The sequence below is a fragment of the Helianthus annuus genome, chromosome 13, assembly GCF_002127325.2.
Source record: "Helianthus annuus cultivar XRQ/B chromosome 13, HanXRQr2.0-SUNRISE, whole genome shotgun sequence".
NCBI lineage: Eukaryota > Viridiplantae > Streptophyta > Magnoliopsida > Asterales > Asteraceae > Helianthus > Helianthus annuus.
The window spans coordinates 87,694,950-87,719,450 of record NC_035445.2 but is presented as its reverse complement, the minus strand read 5'-3'; the positions used below and the strand labels follow the sequence as shown (position 1 = coordinate 87,719,450).

Below are 24,501 nucleotides of genomic sequence, written 5' to 3'. Positions count from 1 at the left end.
GTTAACACAAATTTCTTGAGAACAACTCTTATCTTCTCTTGCTAACACAATTTCTTAGAGGATAGATCTTTTAAGGTTTCAATATAAATGATCACTCATATGAGTATATGAAAGTTCTGTATTCATGATCGGTCCACAGTTGAGCCCTGGACTGATTGTTCTCTTGTCGAGGCATATTCTCTAAACGTTTAGGTAGTTGCAGTAAGTCAAAAACTTGACTATTCGTTTTTTTTTTATCAGGCCGAGGCACTATGCAAAAGTTCTTTGCGAAAGTGTCATCGGTGGTTGACAAGAGCCTGAGTTCAAACCTGCGGAAATCGTTTGGATACTAAATTCAATAGGTAGACATTCAAAATTGCGCATTTGTTTGTAAACATAAACCCTAGAACTTTGTCTCCTTTTTCTCAATAATCAAAAAAACAAACTTGACAAAGGCCGCTAAGGAAATAAAGGCATGCAGCTGAGCCCAGTGTTTTCTGGAATTCCCATCATCAAGTTAAGATTTTGTAAAGCTTGACCCGAAGCTCCCTTTACAAGATTATCAATCTGCAAACAAATTTATGACATTACCAAATAATTAAGACATAAACTAATAAGAAAGTTAATATAACTTTTTTTAAAGGACATACAACGGATATGATTATTGCTCGCCCTGGGATGCGATCGGGGAAGACGTTTATATGACAACCATTGGAACCTTGAACATATTTGGTGTGTGGAGCTTGATCATCTGGCAACACCACTACAAATTCTTCTTTCTACATATACAATATATAAATTGTTGAGTTAGAAGTACAACAATATATACGAAATAGGGTAAAAAGTTACCTCATAAAATCCCTTAAGGTGTTGCTTCAAATCCACAACGGAAACTCCTGGAGCCAATTGCACATTTATAGTTGATTGCATGCCTCGACTCTGCAAGTTGGTGAAGAACGTTGATCAAATATGTAGCCACGGATCAATTAACATTTAGGATAAGGGGTTACAACTTACAACCACGTAAATAAATCATTTTTTGAATTCAATGTGAAGTAGCATTACCATTGGCATTAGGGTAGGAGTAAAGCTAACGGTTACTTTTGAATTTGCAGCGTCAGATAATTCTTGTTCTATTTCAGGCACTGAAACCAAGCCAAAAGAGCATAAAACACATTACCACCTCAAATAAAAACGATGAGAAAAAATAGCATGAAACAACTTACCATGGCGATGCCTTGTGATGCCATAAGAAAATATCCCTTCAGATACTTCCGTGTATAAATTCGCTTCTTTAGCACTACGTCCTGCAACAGAACCAAACATTACAGAAATACTCCGAGATGCCTTTGACCCTTTTTGAGTTTTGACCCGTTTCATTTTGAACATTTTTTAAAGCTTGCCAACTTAATCCATTAGATAAAAAAACATAACACAAGGTAAAATTAATATTTCTGTTTTCGTCCCTGAGGTTTGTCAATTTTAACTAGTTTAGTCCAAAAATCTAATTTATAACAAATCCAGCCCTGAAGTTTCCATTTCTTAACGCTTTTCATCCTTAAGGGTGCTTTTTCATTTAATTCTTAGGGATGAAAAGCGTTAAGAAATGCAAACCTTAGGGATGAAAAGCGTTAAAAAATGCAAACCTTAGGGATGGTTTTGTTATAAATTAGATTTTTGGACTAAACTAGTTAAAATGGACAAACCTCAGGGACGAAAACAGAAATTTACTCATTAATATATATGTATAGATATGTAACCTGCTCCACTAACTCCAGAGTTTGAGACAATAAGGATATCTTGCAATCCAATGAGTCTAGCCTGCCATTATAAAAGAAAAAACACAAGATATTTGCCAATGCTTTTCCACAAAAGAACATATCAATACGATTTGTTTGCAAGTGTAACTTTCTCTCAGACACACATAAGCATTTCAAAGTAGTTAAGTCTATTGAATTAATAGAGTTAATTACCGTTTTCATCCCCGTGGTTTGTCAAAAATCACTATTTCAGTCCATTAGTTTAAAATTGCGATTTCAGTCCCTGTGGTTTCACTTTCGTAACCATTTCAGTCCACCCTGTAACCATTTCAGTCCCTGTACTAACAGAATAAATGGATTGAAATGGTTACGAAAGTGAAACCACGGGGACTGAAATGGTTACAAAAGTGAAACCACAGGGACTGAAATCGCAATTTTTAAACTAATGGACTGAAATAGTGATTTTTGACAAATCACAGGGACGAAAACAGTAATTAACTCGAATTAATATTTACTAACTGATGATCAGATTAAAAATCTTTTAAATGTTAAAAAAACAAGAAACGAACCTTGAGCAACGGAACAAGAGGAAGCAAAATAGTAGTAGGATAACATCCAGGATTTGCAACAAGACGTGCACTTTGGATCTTGTTTCTGTATATTTCTGTTAGACCATAAACAGCCTCTTTCTGCAAAAAGAACGTAATTACATAACTTAATGTTAGTATATTAATTAGTAGAGGTGGAAAAATATATGGGCCGGGCAATCTTTTCAAACACCTTTTGTCCACTTTAATATACACTTTCAGCAACTTTTAATCCATTAGGTACATTTCCGTTTTGGTTTTTTTTCTACGCGTTCATAAGTAAACGAGTCGAAATTGCAACATCTAGTAACTAGAAACAAACCATATTTACTATGTTAATATAATGTCAATGGCTGAATGGCATACAAAGAGCTTAGAAGTTGTAAGGTAAGCTTCTTTGGTTGTACATATCTCAAATGGGATGATTATTAAAATGTGTGTATTTCATCTCATCATCTTATCTTTTAGTCATAGTTGTTAAAAGCCATCGTCGCTTGCGCCTAGGCTCATATTCTAGGCAAGGCGAGGCAATTGCGCTTTCAGTCGAGGCAAATGCGCTTTAATTCTCCAGATGATGGTTCAGGCACAGATTTCAGCGAGATTCCTAGATTCTGGAGAATTTACAGCCAAATTCTCTAATTCCGGCAAGATTCCAGCTAGATTTCTACTTTTATCTAAGAAAAATTACTTTTGTACACCAATACACTAATATTTTAGAACTTTTGGTACTAAATAGATGATGTTAAATGTTATAAAATAGTTTTTTTTTTTTTATTGTATTTGAAGAAAGTTATTGTTTTTCTAATACATAATATATTTTTAATCTTTATCCATCGTGCGCTTTTTTTCCTCAGGCCTCGTTTTTTTTGCGCCTTGCACCTAGGCCCCAAGCGAGGCCTATGCGCCTAGCGCCTTTAATAACTATGCTTTTAGTGTTTAAGTATAACAAGTACAAAATATCAATGTAAGTAATTTAGTATCATTTTTTTTTGCTAACATCAAACACATCGCATACATGAAGCTCTCACCTTGTGCCTCGCGGCTTTTGAAACCAAGGCTTCAGGTAACTTACCTTTTTTTAAAACACTGATCGACTAATAGTTAGCATTTTAGGAACAGAGAGATATAAAGAACAAATTGTACCTGCAATTCTGATGCTTTGTGTGGCTGACCGTACCATTCATTGTAGTCATTGATGTCTCGTAATCTAAAATCCTGCAAATATCTTTTATTATATATTATATCCAAAATTAAAAGAATAAAGAACATAGTATTTGCTAAATGTACCGCAGAAAGATCAACAATCTTTAACCTAGTTGGAAGACCTTTGATAATTTCCTGTAATAAGAACAGTACTTCTCAACCATCAATCACAAACTGACTGCAATAAGCTCAACATAACTCCGTCTCGATAATAGAAATTTAGAAACCTGAGTGGTGCCATGTGGCAAACAACAAAAAACCGCATCTACACTTGAAAAATCCGCATCCTTGACAGCAACCAAATCCGGCAAATCCTACAAACAAACAAAGTATCATAAGCTACTACGATCTTCGCAATATAACTGCAACACAAGCTTACCCGTGTGATTAGGTGTGGAAATACTGAAGCAATTGATTGACCAGCTTTTCTATCAGCAGTCATCAGAGAAATACCAAAGTAAGGATGGTTTGCAATGAATCTAATAAGCTGAAACCAAAAAAATATACTTAAATTTAGAAAAATCTCTAAGTAGATGTATATATATGACACAAAAAGTCAAAAACATCAAAAACAGCTATCAAAATGCCCTGAGGCGCACCTGAGGCGCAGCTTTCTTAGCGCCTCAGCCCCTCTGAGGCGCATATACATTAAAAACACCATGAGGCGCGCCTCGGACTCGATTTTTGGCCGTTTCGCCTCGAGGCGCGCCTTGAGGCGCACCTCAAACGTTTTTTAAAACCATGGGCATGTATATGTTAAAAGAAGTCATATACCATAAGTTAAAACATCATGTTAAAATTTAAGCAAAATGATACATTTAGTTGGTTAGTTAAAAGATGATTTACCTCGACACCGGTATACCCGCTGGCTCCAAGAATACCAACTTTAATAGCTTTATCGGCTTTCTGAGATGATATCGCTAAAGCCCGCACAGGCCTATTCCTAGCTTTCAGCAATTTTGGTTTATCCTATGATTCAATATAAGTCGCACAGTTAATTCCAACCAAACATCCTTTTGGCATAAGAAACTGGACATTGAATAATCCCTTTGCCCTTATATCCTACAACTAGAAGTATAAATGAGCCGAGGCACTCGTGAGTTAAAATTCAAATCAAGACGTGCATAAACAGGCGGAAGTTTGAGTCCGAACTTCATATACCAATTACCGAGATTGACAAGCCTTGCGAATCTAAACAAGTTTATTACAACAACAAAAACAACCATACCCAGTAAATCCCACAAATAACAAAGCTACCTGTACGGTATAGGCCATAGGGAGAGTGAGATGTAGGCAAGCCTTACCTCTATCCCTAGGAATAGGGAGGTTGCTCCCAGAGAGACCCCCGGCTCCAAAACAAATATTCGTTTCTCTTTGTTTTGTACGGAAGACCCAAGATCTATAAAAGAGTTTTTTTTTTTTTTTTTTTTTTTTTTTTTTTTTTGTTCCGAGCGTAACGTTCATTAAGAAACAAGTTCCGTCTATTCAAAACAACTATTTTGTTTGATGAAAAGGCTGTGGAGTAAGAGTACTAAACAGAAGTTGTGTGTTCTTGATTCACTTGTGTAAACGATCTCAGGTTTAACATAAAGCGAGCACGAGCTGAGGTTGGTTCGACTCGGTTACACACCTACCTACAACTAGAGTCTACTTTCGACATTCATTCGACAGTCAACTTGTAATTGAAAATCAAAAGAAGTTACTTTCTCCTATCTAAAGAAACATCGATAATCACATGAAATCAATCACACAATAGCTATCAGCAATTGAATATTTTGTTTAATACCTGAAACCTGGAAAAGCAGCATCCATCCATAAAAAAAGCAGAACGCAGAGCAACCATCTAATGCACAACGAAACATAATAAAGTGTATTAGACCAGGAGGAGTTGCAGGCATTATCAAGCTAATACTAGGGTTTCGAACTTTACATTATTATTATTATTTAAATTAAATTAAAACTACAAACAGACAGTTAAAACAAAATCATCGAAAACTTACTCTCAAGAACAGGGACTGCCAGGGGTTGCGATTGACGATGAAAATGAAGTGAACTTGAAGTACAGGCTACCAGTCTGCGAAGCGTATTTAAGGCATGTTTGGCTAAGCTTATTTAACTCAAAAAGGACTTTTTTGTTAAAAGGACTTATTGACTTATTACTTTTTGAAAAGGAGTTTTTAAAAAAGTGTTTGGATTAGCTTATGGGATGGGAAAAGCCAATAAGTCAATAAGTTGTTTTTTAAAAAGTGTTTGGCTTAGCTTATTCATGAAAAATGACTAAAAGGGACATTCTTTTATAAGTCAATAAAAGTTTATTTTTAAAAGTGTTTGGCTTAGCTTATTCATGAATAATGGTATGTTGGGATGCAATGGTTCCAAATCAGTCAAGGTAGTCAAACCAATCAGAAAAACGCAATAGCGGTAGTAACTTGGGTGATCAACAATAACATTAAGTGTGCCTTAGGCACGCGTGAGGCGCTAGAAGCAATCAGAAAAACACTTTTTATTGGCTGAGGTGTTCGGTTATGAGAAGCCAGTGGCGGATCTTGACCTAAAACTCAGCATGGGCTGATGTTTTTTGGAGATAAAATCAGCCTGGGCCGAACCAATACACATTTAAAAAAATTCTCGAAAACCTGAAATTTAACACTACTGGGCGAAAAAACCGCACGGGCCGAGCCCCGGTCCGGCCTCCTCTAAGTTGCGCCACTGTGAGAAGCCCCTTGAAGGCGCTCCAAGAGTAGAGCGACACGCAGTGGCGGACCCAGAAATTTTTTGCTGGAGCCGAGCTCGAGCTTTGGGTTTTACTAGCGAGTCGAGCTCGAGCTCAAATTAGTAGGCTCGAATTGAGCCGAGCTCGAGCTTCATAAAAACATGACGAGCCGAGCTCGAGCCCAGTCGAGCTCGGGCTCGGCCCGGCTTGTTAACACTCACTGGCGCTCCAAGAGTAGAGCGACACGCGCTTAGAAGCGGCGCCCCATGTGTTCTGGTCAAAATCAGGTGTAACGGGCCTGCTGAATCTGGTTCAAAACGAAGCTAACACATACATGATACGCGGAGTCTCAATCTAACACAAACTACCGTATGTGCTAACTGTATCAGCAAAATCAATCATCATGACAGTTCCTCAAGAGGCCTCGGTTCTGATTAAACCCAAACAGAAAGTAAATTGAGGCGTATCGTGCCGTTTCCCAAAGAGTATTAGAATTTATTTATTAGTAACATAATAATTCTATGATTAAACCCCACTTCAACACAGATTCTGTATATACAAGAATTACATACTACAAACAAATTATAATAACTAAAATGCAGTGACGATCTACCAGTGACGAAATTGAACAATCAACAGAAACAGCAGTGAGGATTTACCAGTGACGAAATTGAACAATCAACAGAAACAGCAGAAATTGAACAAACTGAACAAATTAAACAAACAAACTGAACAATCTATAGCTGACCTTAGCGCCGGAAATGGGAGCCGGAACTGGGAGCCGGAACTGTGAGCCGGAGGTCGCTGTGGAGAACTTGATGTTGGCGGCTGGGGTGAAAAGAAACAGCAGGCGGCGATATATGTAATGTGGGGTAATTTGGTAATTTTGTTTTTTAAAGTTATACCCTGACTTCTCAAAACTGATTTATTTTAAAAAGCTCTTTTAGTTTTGTCAAACACCTTTTCTCTCTATTAGATTTTTTTTTAGAATATGTCACAGAATAGTAACCAAGTTTTAAAAGTGTTTTAATTAGGTTATTTGTAGCGTTTTTGTCTCAATTAGATAACTTAACAATCAAATCGAGTCATGTCTTTTTTTCTATGTGTCAAGAAAAAAATGAAGAATAAGATGTTGGGGTCGGATTATTTTAATATATGAAATTATATTTATTAAAAATAAAAACACTGTAATTACATTAAAAATTAAAAAAACAAGTTACAATTCACGTCATCACTCAAAGTTAGCATCAAATAAAAGGGAAAAAAGAAACAAAAATCCACATCACCAGGGTTACTTATGAAATGGATGAAAACACCCTTAATTTGAATGAAAAATGAATGTTGAGTGACCTGATTGGAACACTTTTGAAACTTGAGTGACCTAATTGGAACACTTTTAAAACTTGGTTACTATTCTACAAAGTTACCTTTTTTGTTGTAAAAGTTAAGTACCTATTAGCTTTTTGCAAAAGTTAATGAGTTATAAGGAGGTGTGGAAAAGTTTAGCCAACACCCCATTAGTTATAAGGGTGTACCTATTGGCACACCAATATATTATATGCACACCAAAAAGTGCATTTTTGTCCTATATGCACACTCTGCAGTGTCGAGCTGTGTCCAAAGCGCAGCGTTTTGGTCCGGTCAACTAGACAAAGACTGAAGGGTGTCTGACGGGTCTGTTGACCGGACCAAAACACCGAGCTTTGGCCACGTTTTGGTCCTGTCAACCAGACAAAAGACTGACCGGGTGTCTGGTTGACAGGACCAAAACGCGGCCAAAGCTCGGCGTTTTGGTCCGTTCAACAGACCCGTCAGACATCCGTCAGTCTTTGTCTTGTTGACTGGACCATAAACGGCGGACTTTGGACACAGCTCGACACTGCAGGGCGTGCATATTGGACAAAGAATCTCATTTTAGAGTGACTATCTACACACCAAGTGTGTAGATAGTTTGAGCCTTATATATTTGAAGAGTTAATTACGGGTTGTGGTAGGTACATAGATACACATAGGGGTGTTATTCGGGTTTTTTGTTGTGAGAAAAAGTGACCAGATAACTAACGTATTTACAGTTCGGATTGGTCGGGTTCATGTTAGTTTGGGTCGGACTGTTCGGTTTTCAGGTTTTGAAGTAAAATAAAAACAAATGTTTTTTTAAATATCATCAAAATTCGTTACTACTAAACATCATTTAACAATATCATATTATAATGTCCAAAAGTCTTAAAACTTAATGTTCTAAATACTATAGGCTCCAAACCAAATCACATCTACAAAAAAACACAATAAATGTTCGCGTTTTTTTCGGGGTTTCATGTTTCGGGATGTTCGGGTTGGTCGGGCTCGGGTTTTTCGGGTATTCTATAATTTGGTTTCGGGTTTCAAATAAAATTGGACAACCCTAGATACGGGTCCAACCCCTACCAACCGACAACCGTCTATTTCATCCGTTATAGGCATGTAAAATTACCAATGAGAGAAAAATTTAAAAAAATATTTTAAAGAAATACCCCCTGTAACACCCCTAAATTAATTAAACTATATATCTTGTTGTACATGTATAAGTTGGAATATTAATCATAAAATAATGAGAATCGAAACTAGGAATAATTAACCTAGTTAAATTCTTAATTTAAAAGATGGGGAAATCAAAGAATTATAACCATTGTATTAACTTGGAAACTTGAGGGACTAATTGTGTAAATTTTGAAAGATATTTTGTTCAAAATCTGGATAAACATCAAAGACACACATTTTGTGTGTGTCTAGAACGATCAGAAACCCAGGGACGAACTCTCCTTCTTTCAAAACCCTAACTCCTCTAAATTCACTCAAAATCCAAGAAATAAAACCCAATTGAAGGTGAATCAAGGCTGAATTTGTGATCCTCATACTTAGTAGGTCACAAGGTATGTTAAATTTTTAGATATAATGATGTTGGGATGATTTTGAATTCTCATAACAGAAATTAGTGGTAAATTAGTGGATGTTATGGGTAAATTTTGATGAATACAAGTCTAGGAAGGAGTATTAGACTATGAATTGATTTATTCATGTCATAATTCATGAGTTTCATTACTTGTCATGTAAGGGTATATGGGTTTTTGTGAAGAATTCATGTAGTCTTGTGATATTGGATGTTGATTGATGCAAATTATAGTGTGATTATAGTGTTCTTGATATATGAATCGAATAACTATGCCTAAGCAAGGTTAAAGTTATTAATCATGAACATGACAATGTTAGAATACTAAGTATGCACACTAGATGTTCGATAAAATGCTTGAATGAATTGAAATACTTGAAAAGTATGAAATAATCGTTTAATTGATTAAACAAGAGTATGAGATATCGAATATTGAACCATGAGTTCTAAACAATATATTCGAATCAAATTTTATAGGTGATTTAGGTGGATCATCAAGTGGACAAGGCGGGTCGGATAACCGCTTAAAAGGAAAGCTTTGAAAAGGTACGCGGCTATTCGCTTCGTAATATCTGGTTTTAGTACTTTTATGCTTAGTTGTAGAATGATAATTAAATCATTATAAAGTTGGATAATACTAAAAACGAAGGATTTCTTTTGTAGTATCCAAACACGAAAAGGTAGAAATGTCGAGAATATAGAAAAGAAGAAAGTGGTGGATTCCACTTAAAAGTTCACCGGGTTAAATTGACTCGGATACTATATGTTTGATTCAAAAAGGGCGATGGATTCGCTAGTGAAATCAAACGGGTCAAAATCACCAAAGTATTAAACTTTGGTAAGTTAAAGTGATAAACGTTGCTAATTAAGTTAAAACGGAAAAATTAGGACATATGTACCTTATTATCGGCACTTGAGTTTTAGTTTAATGTTTCGTAATGTAAACAGATGATAAGATGTGGTTCTTATGGAAGTTTTGAGCTTATAAGTACATTTTATACCTCATTAATGTAAACGGGTCGAATAATTTGAAACACTCTTACTGTTCAGTGAACACTCCTACTGTACAGTGAAAACTCCTACTATTCAGTGAAAACCCCTACTGTACAGTGGAAACTCCTACTATTCAGTGAAAACCCCTACTGTTCAGTGAACACTCCTACTGTACAGTGAAAACTCCTATTATTCAGTGAAACCCCTATTGTACAGTGAATACTCCTACTGTACAGTGAACACTACATAGAGCTGGAAAAATGTTGTTCTTTTATGTGTTTTGACTTTAGTACTTGTTAATACACATTATAAACATCAATGACTAATGTTTTGAAAATTTTCTGGATTATAGGTGATGGTAGCGAATTGCGGATGATGATCAAGTACCCGAAAGGATCGAACACACAAATATCAAAGCTTCCGCAATTATAATAGTCCTTTTGAAACGAAACTTATGTGTAATAAGTAGAAGTAGTTTTGTTGAAAATATTTAAAATCCATGTAAATTATCGTTTTGTGGATATTTGGTAAAAGATACTTATAAAGTGATATATGTTTCAAGTAAATTACCCAATGTTTTTAAAGGTCTTACACTCCCCCCCCCCCCGGTTGTTACTTGTGTTTGTGCCACAAACCCAACCATTAATGTTACCCGTTGAAACTTTAATTGAAGCGATAGTTGATAATTTAAATTTGCATGAGGAGGACCCTTCCTTTTCTCGAAATGCAAAAAAAGATTTTAACATGGCTTTTCAAAACATGTTTGATCATTATTTAAATAAATATGGTTCTAAATCAAACATACACGAATCAATGGCTTCGGGTTCAAGCGGTGATAGTACAAGTAGGAACCCGAAGCTAAATTTTTTATATAATACTTTAAGAAACGAAAATAGTAACGGGCTCGGGGAAACACACCAAGTAGCGAGCTCGGGAGGTATATTGGAACCGACTGTGTTCCAGAGTTTTATTTTCAAGAGAGATAAGAGATTTGGATGGAAAGAAAAGAGTTATGATGTTCCAGAGATTTTTTTTATGGGGAGAAAGAAAGAGAGGAAGAGATGGAGATGTGAGAGAATGGAAAAATTTTGTTTCTTTCCAAATTTGAAAGATAAACTTTCTTTCCTCCCTATACTTTCTTTCTTCCCTTTTCTTTCCTTTATTAAACTCAGGAACATAGCGTAATATTTTGGCTTGGTGGCAAGGGAGGGAATCCCAATATCCCGTTTTAGCAGCCATGGCCCGTGACCTACTAACCGTCCAAGCTTCCAGAGTAGCTTCAAAATCTGCTTTTTCTCTTAGTGGCAGGCTTTTATCTATTCGAGAAGAACGAGGCTCACACCTGAATCTATAGAAATGTGCATTTGCTTAAAGGATCATTTGGCTGCAGCAGAACGTGTACAAGATGTTGCAAAGCTCGAAGGCGAACTCGACATTGAACAAGAAATCCATGAGTATGAAGTAGATCAAGAAGCGACGACTCCACTATCCGACGAAGAAGAAGCTTACGATGAAGCTTATGAAGAATGAACCAAGTATGAAGACTACTACTATGAAAGACAAAGAATACGACTACAACGAAGACATTTATAAATTATGTATCAAATAAAAAATACATTTATGGTTTTATTATCTTTTTTCTATGTTTTTTAATGAATTGATGTTTTTTTGACGAATCTTTGTTTCTATGAATTATGTATCGAATAAAAAATATATTGATGTTCTTTACGAATTTGTGTTTTTTGAGTTTTAAAATATCCGAAATCCGGATTTTTATTGGTTTTAAAACAAAATCCGGATTCTCCAATCCGATCCGGATGCTATAGGATCGGCCTTTTGGAACCTCGGATTCGGATAAAATCCGATCCGGATTTTTTTGAAACCGGTTCTGACCGAGAGTTGACTTATCCGGATCGGATAAAATCCAATCTGGTTTTTAAAATTATCCGATTTGTGCACCTCTACTCATGAGCTGTAAACAATTAACTAAGAATATCTGAATATATAAAAAGACCCAAATAAATCAAGTCTTTAAAATTACAATTTAGTATTCTGTTTACAAAGATTGATAGAAATATGATTACTTCTAATTTGCACACGATATGAGTATGGGTACGGAATCATTTTATGTACACATCACATTTGTGCGATCTCATCATCATACTCAGTAAATTCTACCAATAGCAAAGCTAAGGTAGGGTTAAATTCCACCAATAGAAAATCTAAGGTAGGGTCTGAGAAGGGTAAGATATAGACAATCTTACCTCTACCCCGTAAGAATAGAGAGACTGCTTCCAGTGAAATCCCCGGCTTGATTGTAGTTTTGCATCAAGCCTTGAACACAAGGCACATAATACCTAACAATCGGGACAAATGCCGATTAGTGCATGTACTCTTTTGTCTTTCGGCTATCAACGTCACCACATGATGCATGATTAACCGTCCGCCGCTTTTAACGATATTTTCACGAAATTAGTAAAGTAATGTTAAAATTAATGCAATTTCACTTTTGCCCCCCGAGGACCCCACACATATATACATTTGTGCGGTACTTATACAAAAAAAAAAAAAAAAACAGACTTAATTACACAAATGGGTGTTGTGGTTTATACCTAGTTTCACCTTTAGATACTAACTTCTTTTTTAACAGATTTAAGTTTTATGGTTTCAATTTTGTAACACATTTGGGTACTAACACCAAAATTATCAATATAATGACTAAAATACCCGTACATTCTTTTTAATTTTATTAATGTAACACCTTTGGGTACTAACACCTAATTTTATTTAAGTTTAAATCGATTTTACAAAATCTATGTTTTTTATTTTCATCTTTTATTATATTTCTTAATTAACATAAAATCTATTTATTTTATTTATTTATAAACTAGGTTATTTACCCGTGTGATACACGGGTTGAATAATTTTAAGTTGTATAACACAAAAATATAATAAAAATAAAGTTCATTAAGTAAATAAAAAATAGTGTGCAATATAAATGGATCTCAATGTAATACAATATACATATGTTCTCTCCCGAACGTGATGACCAAAAAGAAAAAACCTCACTTTGCATAAAGCAAACATGATCCTAAACAACAGAACATATAGCCTTCTACATTATGGTAAATAATTATTTTCTTGTCTTTGAATGAGCACCTACACCTAACAATTTGAAGTAAATCATAACAAACAAAAATGAAGTGAAATTATTTGACTGATTTCCTAAACTAAATCTCTTCTGGAGTCTCAATCTTATCCCTCATACTACAAATCATGAATATTAAGTGAGCAAACTATATGAAAAATAGTAATATTAACCGCATAACAAATATTCGAAAATTAAAAAATAAATACATGTGGCTCTCTCCAGCAGATTCGCAATTGGTAACAAATGTAGTCTGCTACACGATTTCATCATCTATAGCTAAGCAACATCAATTACCAAAGTGTGCTTTTAGCTTTTTTTTTTTTTTTAAAAACAGGTGCATCATTCACACCATCACCTATCTTTCTACAAATGCACATTCTTTCTTGTAAATCCTTCACATCTCATACTTAAGTTCTGCATATTCAGATCAAAAGATTCCACATAAAAACACTACTAAATAATACTATTACACTGATAAAAGGATAAAATAATTACACTAATATTAAAAGGGTAGAAATAATCACTAACCTAGGAAAAGTCCAGTAAATTCATCAGTTTCCTCAATCAGCTCTTAAATAAGGTGAACTGCTATAGATGCATCCTTGTCGCCACCAAGTAAAGAAGAAGGGTGCGTGTTTGCCCCATACGAAGTCGTCTACCAATCTCCTTAGCAATAGCAAGTTGTTCATCTATATTTTGATAAAAAGACATTATTGAGTTATAAATAATAACAATAATGACAATGATGATTCCAAAATCAGTAAAGCTAATTATTTACCGGCGTGAGCTCTGCAAATGTTCAGCCAATTTATCGATCATCGCGTGAACTTTATTTTTTATGTCTTCTTTGCATTCACAAAGGGTCAAAATCTGTTCAAATTTTCAAAACTATTGTACTTAATAACAACTAATTCATAAGGCGCGATATATAATTAAGAAATGAACCTCTATAATTCTAGCTCGTGCCTACAAAGTCATATATAATTAAGAAATCTATTATACTATAATAACAACCTGATTTTTATATATAATGCTATAGATGATAGAGAGATGCCTCTTTAGGGTCAGCAAGGGTTCAAACAATGGCAACTTCAATAGCATCCTAGATTTCAGTTCCAGAAGCTCTATAATCATCTAAACTGAATTGGGTTTAGTTTAAGTTATAAAATTGAACCTATTTTTTGTTTTTCTTGATTTTGCAAGCTTCTCTTTTTCATATTGATTTAACTTATGGTCACATAAAAATCATCCACTTGCAGCAACAAAACCAAATATCTTTCATGTTTACAATAAAAAGTTCATGTTATAATAGAAAGCATCTAATGATATGAAAAGGATTCTTAAACTTGTGTTTACACTTGTGGAAAGAGCATCCTCGACTGATCTATATGATAAGAGACCATACCAGCCAAATCTATATTCCCACATATTTAATAGGCTTGAGGACATATAGACCAAGGTCTTTGAATCAAATGTACCTATAAATAAACTCCTAAACATTGGCATCTTATTATTATGTTTTCTTCTGCATAAATAAACCCATAATCTGTTGAAATAAATTAACAGAAACACAAAGCTAATACGTTGTTGAACAAATTAAAAATTCATGAATATTCGCAATTAAAGAATGGTATGGGAGAAGTTAAGAATTTATGGAATTTCATCTTTAAGGATATTCATGACATCCGCATAATTGCATAAATATATCAAGCCATTTACAACCTTATAAAAACCAATATACCAAACATATAAAGAAATTTTCACCATTGTTCTTGAACAGAACAGAGAAAATTGATTGTCCACTTCCAGCAAAAGTGTCTATTATGATTTGAGTAGATAACACAGAAGACAATAATAATCAGTATGAATAAAACGATAAAGATTGGAAAAAATTAAATAAATCTGAAAAAAAAAACTAACGATGACAAATATTGATGTACATGAACCCTAACTTTATCCACAATCAAGCACAAATTTGAACTAATCAAACCTAAATTGATTTTGCGTTATATGCAATTTCACTTTTGCCCCCCGAGGACCCCACACATATATACATTTGTGCGGTACTTATACAAAAAAAAAAAACAGACTTAATTACACAAATGGGTGTTGTGGTTTATACCTAGTTTCACCTTTAGATACTAACTTCTTTTTTAACAGATTTAAGTTTTATGGTTTCAATTTTGTAACACATTTGGGTACTAACACCAAAATTATCAATATAATGACTAAAATACCCGTACATTCTTTTTAATTTTATTAATGTAACACCTTTGGGTACTAACACCTAATTTTATTTAAGTTTAAATCGATTTTACAAAATCTATGTTTTTTATTTTCATCTTTTATTATATTTCTTAATTAACATAAAATCTATTTATTTTATTTATTTATAAATATAAACTAGGTTAAAACCCCGTGTATTACACGGGTTACATAAATATAATTTTATATAATATATAATAAAAAGATATGTTTAAAAAAACTCGTATATTGCATATATTGAATAACACATAATGTCATATGTTAATACAAACAGTCAAATCTTTTAAAAATTAACATTGATGTGCTATTTACTTATTATAACATTTTAATTTGTTTGTTTTATTTTGCATAAATGTAATTTTATATAATAAATAATAAAAAGATATATCTTTAAAAAAACTCCGCTCCATTTTTTATTTATTAATAATATTACTAAATAATACTAGATAAATATCTGACTAATATTATGAATACATAAAAACTTTTTAAAATATAAATTAAATAATGAAACAAATGATATAATAAGTATCTATTAAAATCCATAGCAATCTTGAAAACGCACGAATATAATATCTGAAAATTAGTTAAATTAATATATCAAAATATGTAGCATAATCGAGAAAACTGTTTAAAAATAACTACAACTAATTTAATATATTTTGTAGTAAAATCGTAAAAATGTATAATCTAATCTGATTTGTTTGTCACGATCAATTACTTGGCACATTTTGAGACGGTGTGATTAAACCATGACGTCTCTATTTTGTTTGTGTATCTATGTGCTTAGGAAACACTTTAGTTTCGATGAGATACAGTCTTTTATTATTATTATTATTATTATTATTATTATTATTATTGTTATTGGTTTTATATTATTTAATCCCATATATTTAAAATTACAAAAATTAAAACTAAGTTTTATATATTAAACAAGTGTAATACACGGAGTTTTAACCTAATATCTTAATAATAATTTATTTGCACATTACCAACTATTATTATACCTATTGAATTTTTAATTATTTAAGATTTTGAGCAACTTTTATCATGCTAAATTATTTATCATTTCTTAAAGAATTATATATAAATATTTACTTATAAAAAAATAGATATATTTTATGTTAATTAAGAGATATAATAAAAAGATGAAAATAAAAAAAATTGTAAAATTGATTTAAACTTAAATAAAATTAGATGTTAATACCCAAATGTGTTACATTGATAAAATTAAAAAGAATGGAAGGGTATTTTAGTTATTATATTGATAATTTTGGTGTTAGTATCCAAAGGTGTTAAAAAATTGAAACCATAAAACCTAAACCTGTTAAAAAAAAAAGTTAGTACCTAAAGGTGAAACTATGTATAAATCAGAGGACCCATTTGTGTAATTAACTCAAAAAAAACATGTATTGATACCATGGTCCCTACTCCCTAATCACTAAAATATGACTTCTACTCATTTGCTTTGATACCATAGCTATAACTGAAAAAGAAAATCAAGAACACAATCTCAAAAGTAGGATTTCTACTCATTTGCTTTGATACCATGGTCCCAAATCACTAAAATATGTTAGCAGAGATGTCATGTGCAAAAATGCTTTACAATATCAGCCTTAACATCCATGCTATATAGACCCAACCAGATACAAGGTCACATGGAACAGAACCGCAGGCTCGCCACACACAGCAGCCCTGCACCAGCTTTATTCATTTTGGACTAGGGTGCCAACCCCCGTAGCGTTTGTTCAATGGATCATGCAACCTGTAGCATTATTTATGAGCGGAAATCTATGCATGTACATACCTCAAACGAAAACGACCCAGCTGGTGCCATCCATCAGCTTCATCGTAATAAAAGTCTAGCATTTGATTGGAAGCGTACCCAAAACCGAGACAGCATACATAAGAAACATTATACTCAGCCAGAACATTCATCAGCAGACATCTAAACACATGTTTTCACTTAGAAAACACACACAAATACCTAGGGGTGGTAAACGGGTCGTGTTCGCGGGTTGGCGGGTTCAACCCGACCCGAACCCGAAAATTTTAGACGAACCCGAACCCGACCCAAAACCGAAAATCGTGTCATACATATGAACCCGAACCTGACCCGAACCCGACCCGTTCAACCCGAATTTTGTATTTTTTTATTTTTTTTCAGAAAATTAATATATTAAAATTAACACTACTACTACAAAAAAAACACAAATTTATATAATAAAATTACATTAAAATCATAAAAATTTATGTCAACTTCCATTTTTAAGTTATATTTATAGCATAAAATACACACCTAATTTAATTTATAACATAAAACATATTTTAAAAAATAAAATATAATAGAAATGAGTTAAACGGGTCAACCCGCCAACCCGACTGGGTTGACCCGAACCTGACCCGTTTAGCTAAACGGGTTCGCGGGTTCAACCTAAAACTGACCCGAACCCGTTTAGACTAAACGCAAACCCACGAATTTCGTATTAAGTTCGTGTCGTGTTTCCAGGTCGTGTCAGAAATTCACACCCCTACTGAAATACCCAATTAAGTAATATGATAACTTTGAATAGATACCATTCTTACAGATGATAGATAATATACTAGTCTCAACAAACAAAGATCAAGAGCAAATGCGCCTCAAAAAAAAAAAAAAAAAAAAAAAAAAAAAAAAAAAAAAAAAAAAAAAAAAAACTGGATATAGCGATCAACATCCTCAAAAATCTTATAACAAGAATCCGTTTCCAATTCGCAAAATCTCAATTCATGATTCTACTTGTGAGGAGATCCGTTTACTTCTTGGGTTGAGGCGGGTCGATGTATTTTGTAACAACATAGCAGTCTGGTGGGGTAATGTTTGTGTAATAATTCTGGATCGTTTCGGTGATTTCAAAACCGAATTTCTTGTAAAAGCTGATGGCGTCTTCATTGTTTGTTTGCACATGCAAGTAAATCTCACCAATGCTCTGCTTGCTGCATAGATCGAGAACATGGTTTAACAGCGTTGTACCTGCCATAAATATCAACTACATTGTTAGTCATGACAATGGGCTCTCAATCCGTGATACTTGGATGTTTTAAAAAGGGTATACCTATTGGCACACCAATGTGCCTATATGCACACTAAAAAGTGTTTTTTTGTCCTATATGCATACCCTGCTGTGGCCAAAGCGCGGCGTTTTGGTCCGGTCAACCAGACAAAGACTGACGGGTCTGTTGACCTGACCAAAACGCCGAGCTTTGGCCGCGTTTTGGTCCTGTCAACAAACCCGTCAGTCTTTGTCTGATTGACCGGACCAAAACGCCGCGCTTTGGTCACAGCTCGACACTATAGGGTGTGCATATAGGACAAAAAAACACTTTTTGGGATGGCTATCTACACACCAAGTGTGTAGATAGTTTAAGCCTTTTAAAAATCCAAGGTACCCTTTTGACTTTTGAGGTCAAACTAAAGATTTAGGATACTCACCGATACCTAGGCCACGATAAGGTGCCAAAACACCTAATGTCATTATGTATACACGAACACTTCCACCTTCTTTCTTCTCGAGTCGGCATGCAATTGAGCCCACACAAATATCACTGTAATATGCTGAAAAGGCAGAAAAAAAAAAAAAAAAACAAATAAGCCTTGGAAACTATGAGCATGCTGGATTGCTTAAGAAACTTTATTTTCATTCACACTTTCTTACTAATGATATTTCAATTTGCCTTGGTTTTAAAGAACACGCTTAAGCGAAAGGCGTGCTTTTTTGGGATTTTTCGGAGGTTTTTTGGCCTGAGGCACGGGTCTCTCGTACCCAAGCCGTTTTTATGCATTTAACTGTTGTACCTTGGGTTTTTTGGCTTGTACATGCAACTAAAATCATACAAAAACCTTACTTATAGTTATAGCTATATTTTGGGTAGGGAAAGCTAAAAACCTAAAGGATATACATGGCATATATAAAAAATATATATAATTAGCTTGCGCCTCAGGTACGAAAAGCCCGCCGGTTTTAGACCTCGTCGTGCCTCTCGCTTTTTAAAACCAAGCATTTTGAAATGATGACTTGCTGTCTAAAACCATATGCTTTTCATAATATAAGATATTTTTATCTTTGACTTCTATTCATGTATCGCTAAATTAAACTCAGGCACCATGGCTAGGATGATTTGTTTATTTCCAGCATAGTTTCTCCGAATCTTAACATTAAACGAACTTTAAAAATCAGCTACACATACAACATGAAGGGCGAGAACTAAACCTAACATTTAAAAAATAAGATAATTACGAAAGTATACCTCCATGACCATGTTAGAAGAAATTAACGCATATAGCCATGGCATACCGTAATCTTTGGTCACGTACCTACTTTTACTCACCTAAGCTCTAAATATTTGCATTCTATACGCGAATTATAACACATACACGAACAACAATACATATGCATATATGGTTTTGTGAATCACATTAGTTTAAGTTACTTACCATAGTTATTAAAGGCGCGAGGCGCACTCAGGACGATTTGTTGGGCCCGGGGCTTTATTTGCACCTAGGCGCGCCTGGACGCTCACTTTAATAACAATGAAGAAGATTATGAACTAACCTGAAGATTAAAGGCGCGAGGCGCACTCAGGGCGATTTGTTGGGCCCGGGGCTTTATTTGCGCCTAGGCGCTCGCTTTAATAACTATGTATGATACAAGAGTAAAAGTCATTGATAAATGAGAGATTTGTTTCCGACATGGTTATATCGGTATTGCACACCCATAAAAATCAATATCTTGATTTTCTCTTTATAAATGTAGACACGAGACAACAAATAACTCATCATCTTAAACCAGTTCATATACAGAAGTTAAAAAAAAAAAAAGAAAAAAACTACTATTAAAGTCTCGGATCCCCTAAGTGAAGAACACCAGAATACATCTTAGATCACAGATGCAAACACATGACAAAATACCATAGCATTGTATTAAAACAACTACCCACATCAACCAGAATCGGCAAGACCAAAACAAAACGCCATAGCATTGTTTTAACCCACTACCGACATCAACCCGAACCGGCAAGACCTAAGCAGGGTACCGTAAAAATGTATTAAACCACTACCTACATCAACCGAAATCAACATAACGTAACAAAATACCATAGCATTGCAATAAACCCCTACCCACATCCATAGTTGTCGATAGCGAATAGCGACAAATAGTGACAAGGCACCTATAGGCTACGTAGCCAATTGCGACAAATAGCGACGGCTATTTTATAAATAGCGATTACACTAGAAAAAGAATTTTGAAATTTTTTATATGTATATTACATCAAAATACCCTTGTATGTATGCTATTTTACATGTATATTTAACAAAAGCCTATAAATCCAGCTATTTTAAAGTTATATCTAATTGCTATTTACATCAAAAAAAAAAAAAAAAATACAATCGCTATCATCGCTATTTGTCGCTATGACCCATATAGCGACACCACGTCGCATGGCTACATAGCGCGCTATAGCGGTCGCTATAGCCGCTATTAACAACCATGCCCACATCAACCCGAATCAGCAAAACCTAAACAGTATCTTGGTTTAAAAAAGCACGCCTTAAGCGCAAAGCGACCCTAGGCGCAAAGAGCTGCGCCTTGTGTGACATAAGGCAAGATCTGTACAAAAAGCGAGCCTTTTTGGAAAAAAAAATCCCACTGAGGCGCGCACTTTTTGTACAGAACGTGTTTTTGTGCTTTAAAGTGTTATACATGTAGCTAAAATGGTTGTACATTAAGTGATTTATACATTAAATCATATATAAACCTCATTTATCCCTATATTTTCGGCAAGTGATGCTAAACGCCTATAGGATATACATAAAAAAATATATAAGCACCTTGCGCCTCGCGTACAAAAAGCCCACCGCTTTTGCGATTTGCGCTCCGCGCTTTGATTTTATACCTTGTCGCTTTTGTGCGCTTCACGATTTTTTAAACCAAGAACAGTATATGATAATAAATGTTCCACAGATGATAAAACAATTCAACCAAGAACAAAATATACATTTATAAGATGACCTAAATGAGAATCATATCTAGCTTTACGCCGTTCTAAAGAAAAACCCTAGCTTTACAAACTAGTTCTCATTCTATACCAAATCAAAACTTATAGCAAGCAACACATATTAACCAATACAATTTCCAGTTGGCAAATTGGAAAATAATAATCCCATCTTTCTGAAATTGACCGATAATAATCCCAAGTCAGTTATTAGCCAATAATAATCCGACCTCGTCAATTTTTTTTGTAAAATAGTCTGCCGTTAAAATAAGCTTAACGGAGTTAAGTGTTTTTCCGAATTACAAACCAATGTTTTAGGGCTTTTGATCAGAACGAGGATACGAGTCGATTGATGTAAAACTTACCTCGAAATTGTGTTCGAAATGGCTTGAATTTTGTTAATTGGAAGTTAAACCCCAAATTGAAGTACTGTTTTCGTGGGTTTGGGGCAGTATTTCGAGGTAAGTTTTACATCAATCGACTCGTATCCTCGTTCTGATCAAAAGCCCTAAAAATCGGTTTGTAATTCGGAAAAACACTTAACTCCGTTAAGTTATTTTAACGGCAGACTATTTTACAAAAAAATTGGACGAGGTCGGATTATTATTGGCTAATAACTGACTTGAGATTATTATCGGCCAATTTCAGGAAGATGGGATTATTATTTTCCAATTTGCCTTTCCAGTTTACAAAACAAATAATCATAAATTTCTACCTTCTTTCTAAGAAGGGTTATTAGATTTTATCACCCCCAACTATCGGCTATTGGCTGCTGCCACCCCCAACTATCACTTTGACGCCCGTCACCCCAGCTTAACACTTAATGTGTTCTGTCACCATGTCGTTAACTGATCACTAACTTTAGATCATGTTACTACACTTTTTAGGGTGTCGTCGGGATCTTGGGAAGGTTTTAGGAATCTTAGGACACCCCCAAAAGTATAATAGTCGGATCAAAAGTTAGTGATCTGGTGACAGAACACACTAAATGTTAAGTTGGGGGTGGCGGGCGTCAAAGTGATAGTTGGGGTGGCAGCGGCCAATAGCCAATAGTTAAGGGCGATAAAATCCAATAACCCTTCTAAGAAAAACATCTTTTTTCGTTCGAAACCCTAATGCCAATATCGCTTTATATCATCATAACACACACAAACCTCAAAAAAGACATCATTATAACCTATAAAATCAAACACCCTTTGAAAACAACAACATAAAATCAAAAACCCATCAAGAAAAATGTTGAATTTGAGGAGAATGATATACCTAGCTTGGTGAATTCGCCGGATGCAAGAACATCTGCGTAATACTTATCGTTGTAACGAACGGGAAAGAGAACGGAGTTGAGTTTCTTCAATTGCATTAGGTTCTTGTCTCGCACTCCGTCTAATGAGATTGAAACTGCACGACCTGCACCCATATTGATCCGTATTGGAGAAGAAGATGAAGAAGATTGTGGTTTGTTGAAAGGGGATTTGTTGGAATTGGAGAGTTTTATAGTGCGATTTGGTGTTTTGTTTTGTTTACTTTTGACCTCCTTTTACTTCTTAGTGTTTCATTTTAGTCCTTGTAGTTTTTGATTGATCTTTATTTTATGAGAACCAGCCTTAATTTATTCGAGCTATTTAGTATTTACAAGCCGGTCTTGGTTAGTCTTGGTTTAGGGTTTCGGTTTTGGTGGGTTATACCCGAATATAATCACCCCTAACATAAGCTTACCCATGGTAATGGCCAGATAAAAAAGCTAATATATAAAACAGTGATTCTTATAGCATGTTGGTGCATCTGGAAAGCTAGAAATGAAAAGATAAAGTATTCTTAAATTCTAATCTCTCTGTGTAAATAGTGGGTCTTTTTTGTAGTTTTAGCAAAGTATGAGAGTTGGCAATGTAAGTTGGAATAATCGTTTACTTAGACGACGGGAAGAAGATAATTAGGTAGCTAATGATTTTGAGATAGCTCGCATTCTTCTTTCTCTAGCTTTAGCTCGGTCTTTTGAATTTTGATAACAAGCTTTTGTTCATAACACTTTATTCATAAAGTCATTGAATGATATCAAGGCTCTTGGTGCTCTTTGAGTGAAAAACATATTTTAGGAATGGAGAATCTAGCTTGGTTTTATGCTGTTGTATACCTTCAGCCCAGGTACATAACTTTTTGTGTTCTGGTGTTTTCCTTTCTGAATGAAATTGAATGCCTTTAAAAAAAATCACCCCTAATATTCCCCAAACCTTGATCAAAATTTACTATTTATTAAAAGTCAGTGATCACTTTAAAAACAGAAATAAACGGCACTTATTTTTAGTTTTATGGAAGATGTGTGTTTTGTCATTTGCTTATGTGAAATTACAGGAAGAAATTTTATATTAGTTAAAAAATAAAAACCCAAATGAATGAACCTCCTTTTGCCACCTATTACATTTTTTTGCAGACGTGTTACGTGTAACAACTAGAGTCTGCCATGTGTTACGTAACAACTTTTACTTTTTCAGAACAAGCTGAAAGTTTGCAAAAGTTGTTACACGTAATACGTGGCAGCCTCTGGTTGTTACACAGTATAATCTGCAAAAAAATGTAACACGTGGCAAAATGAGGTCCATTAATTTGAGTTTCTTAGTTTTCTTAACTAATATAAGTTTTCTTTCTATTTCTCTCCTTCAAATATATATATATATATATATGTTTCTATTTGACTAATCTAGAAAAGAAATACAAAGTCTTAAAAATAGCTCAACTCCTTAAAATTAAAAAAAAAAAAGTTAAGAATGAAGACGTCGGAACTAACTATAAGAAACATATTTGGTATGACAAGAGAGAGTTGTAAGAACAGTTAGTTTTAGTTTTAGTGTTTTACAAGTCCGAACAATTTCTTCCAAAGAGAACACGTTAAAAAAATAAAC

General features: G+C 34.3%; 2 protein-coding genes and 2 long non-coding RNA genes across 7 annotated transcripts; 1 reads left to right on the top strand and 3 right to left on the bottom strand.

Annotated features, from left to right (window-relative positions):
* Positions 1-297: 297 nt before the first annotated feature.
* On the bottom strand, positions 298-7,133 carry LOC110898502 (probable N-acetyl-gamma-glutamyl-phosphate reductase, chloroplastic). 3 transcript variants are annotated; one of them, XM_022145297.2, is made up of 16 exons: positions 6,991-7,090; positions 6,577-6,672; positions 5,530-5,603; positions 5,316-5,372; positions 4,376-4,498; positions 3,909-4,016; positions 3,757-3,843; positions 3,614-3,664; positions 3,470-3,541; positions 2,309-2,428; positions 1,740-1,800; positions 1,206-1,286; positions 1,045-1,124; positions 829-918; positions 630-758; positions 298-546 (listed from the first exon to the last, which is right to left on the bottom strand). In XM_022145297.2, exons 4-16 carry the CDS (start codon positions 5,370-5,372, stop codon positions 439-441), a joined length of 1,167 nt encoding a protein of 388 aa, XP_022000989.1. In that variant the 5' UTR covers positions 5,530-5,603; positions 6,577-6,672; positions 6,991-7,090; the 3' UTR covers positions 298-438. The 3 variants fall into 3 exon arrangements, with proteins under 3 accessions (XP_022000989.1, XP_022000988.1, XP_022000990.1); XM_022145296.2 differs by lacking the exon at positions 6,577-6,672 and having other exon boundaries at positions 6,991-7,133; XM_022145298.2 differs by lacking the exons at positions 5,530-5,603; positions 6,577-6,672 and having other exon boundaries at positions 6,991-7,133.
* A 1,849-nt stretch (positions 7,134-8,982) lies between these two features.
* LOC110898505 lies at positions 8,983-10,745 on the top strand. Its single transcript, XR_002569452.2, has 3 exons — positions 8,983-9,151; positions 9,646-9,714; positions 10,514-10,745. It is a non-coding gene; the product is annotated as an uncharacterized LOC110898505 (long non-coding RNA).
* A 2,715-nt stretch (positions 10,746-13,460) lies between these two features.
* On the bottom strand, positions 13,461-15,194 carry LOC110898506. Of its 2 annotated transcripts, none has more exons than XR_002569453.2 (4): positions 15,077-15,194; positions 14,091-14,182; positions 13,841-14,001; positions 13,461-13,726 (listed from the first exon to the last, which is right to left on the bottom strand). It is a non-coding gene; the product is annotated as an uncharacterized LOC110898506 (long non-coding RNA). The 2 variants fall into 2 exon arrangements; XR_004877440.1 differs by lacking the exon at positions 15,077-15,194 and adding an exon at positions 14,327-14,656.
* A 2,940-nt stretch (positions 15,195-18,134) lies between these two features.
* Positions 18,135-23,078, bottom strand: LOC110898507 (N-alpha-acetyltransferase 50). Its single transcript, XM_022145301.2, has 3 exons — positions 22,868-23,078; positions 19,044-19,166; positions 18,135-18,584 (listed from the first exon to the last, which is right to left on the bottom strand). Exons 1-3 carry the CDS (start codon positions 23,019-23,021, stop codon positions 18,367-18,369), a joined length of 495 nt encoding a protein of 164 aa, XP_022000993.1. The 5' UTR covers positions 23,022-23,078; the 3' UTR covers positions 18,135-18,366.
* Positions 23,079-24,501: the final 1,423 nt, after the last annotated feature.

Excerpts from the sequence above, each read along its gene's own strand:
- LOC110898502 (XM_022145296.2), bottom strand. The coding sequence starts at position 5,372 with ATGGTTGCTCTGCGTTCTGCTTTTTTTATGGATGGATGCTGCTTTTCC. Across the intron at positions 3,542-3,613 it reads AGATTGTTGATCTTTCTGCG|GATTTTAGATTACGAGACAT; the intron begins GTACATTTAGCA and ends AGATATTTGCAG. Across the intron at positions 1,287-1,739 it reads CTCTGGAGTTAGTGGAGCAG|GACGTAGTGCTAAAGAAGCG; the intron begins GTTACATATCTA and ends GTTCTGTTGCAG.
- LOC110898507 (XM_022145301.2), bottom strand. The coding sequence starts at position 23,021 with ATGGGTGCAGGTCGTGCAGTTTCAATCTCATTAGACGGAGTGCGAGAC. Across the intron at positions 19,167-22,867 it reads CGGCGAATTCACCAAGCTAG|CATATTACAGTGATATTTGT; the intron begins GTATATCATTCT and ends CTGCCTTTTCAG. Across the intron at positions 18,585-19,043 it reads TTATCGTGGCCTAGGTATCG|GTACAACGCTGTTAAACCAT; the intron begins GTGAGTATCCTA and ends TATTTATGGCAG.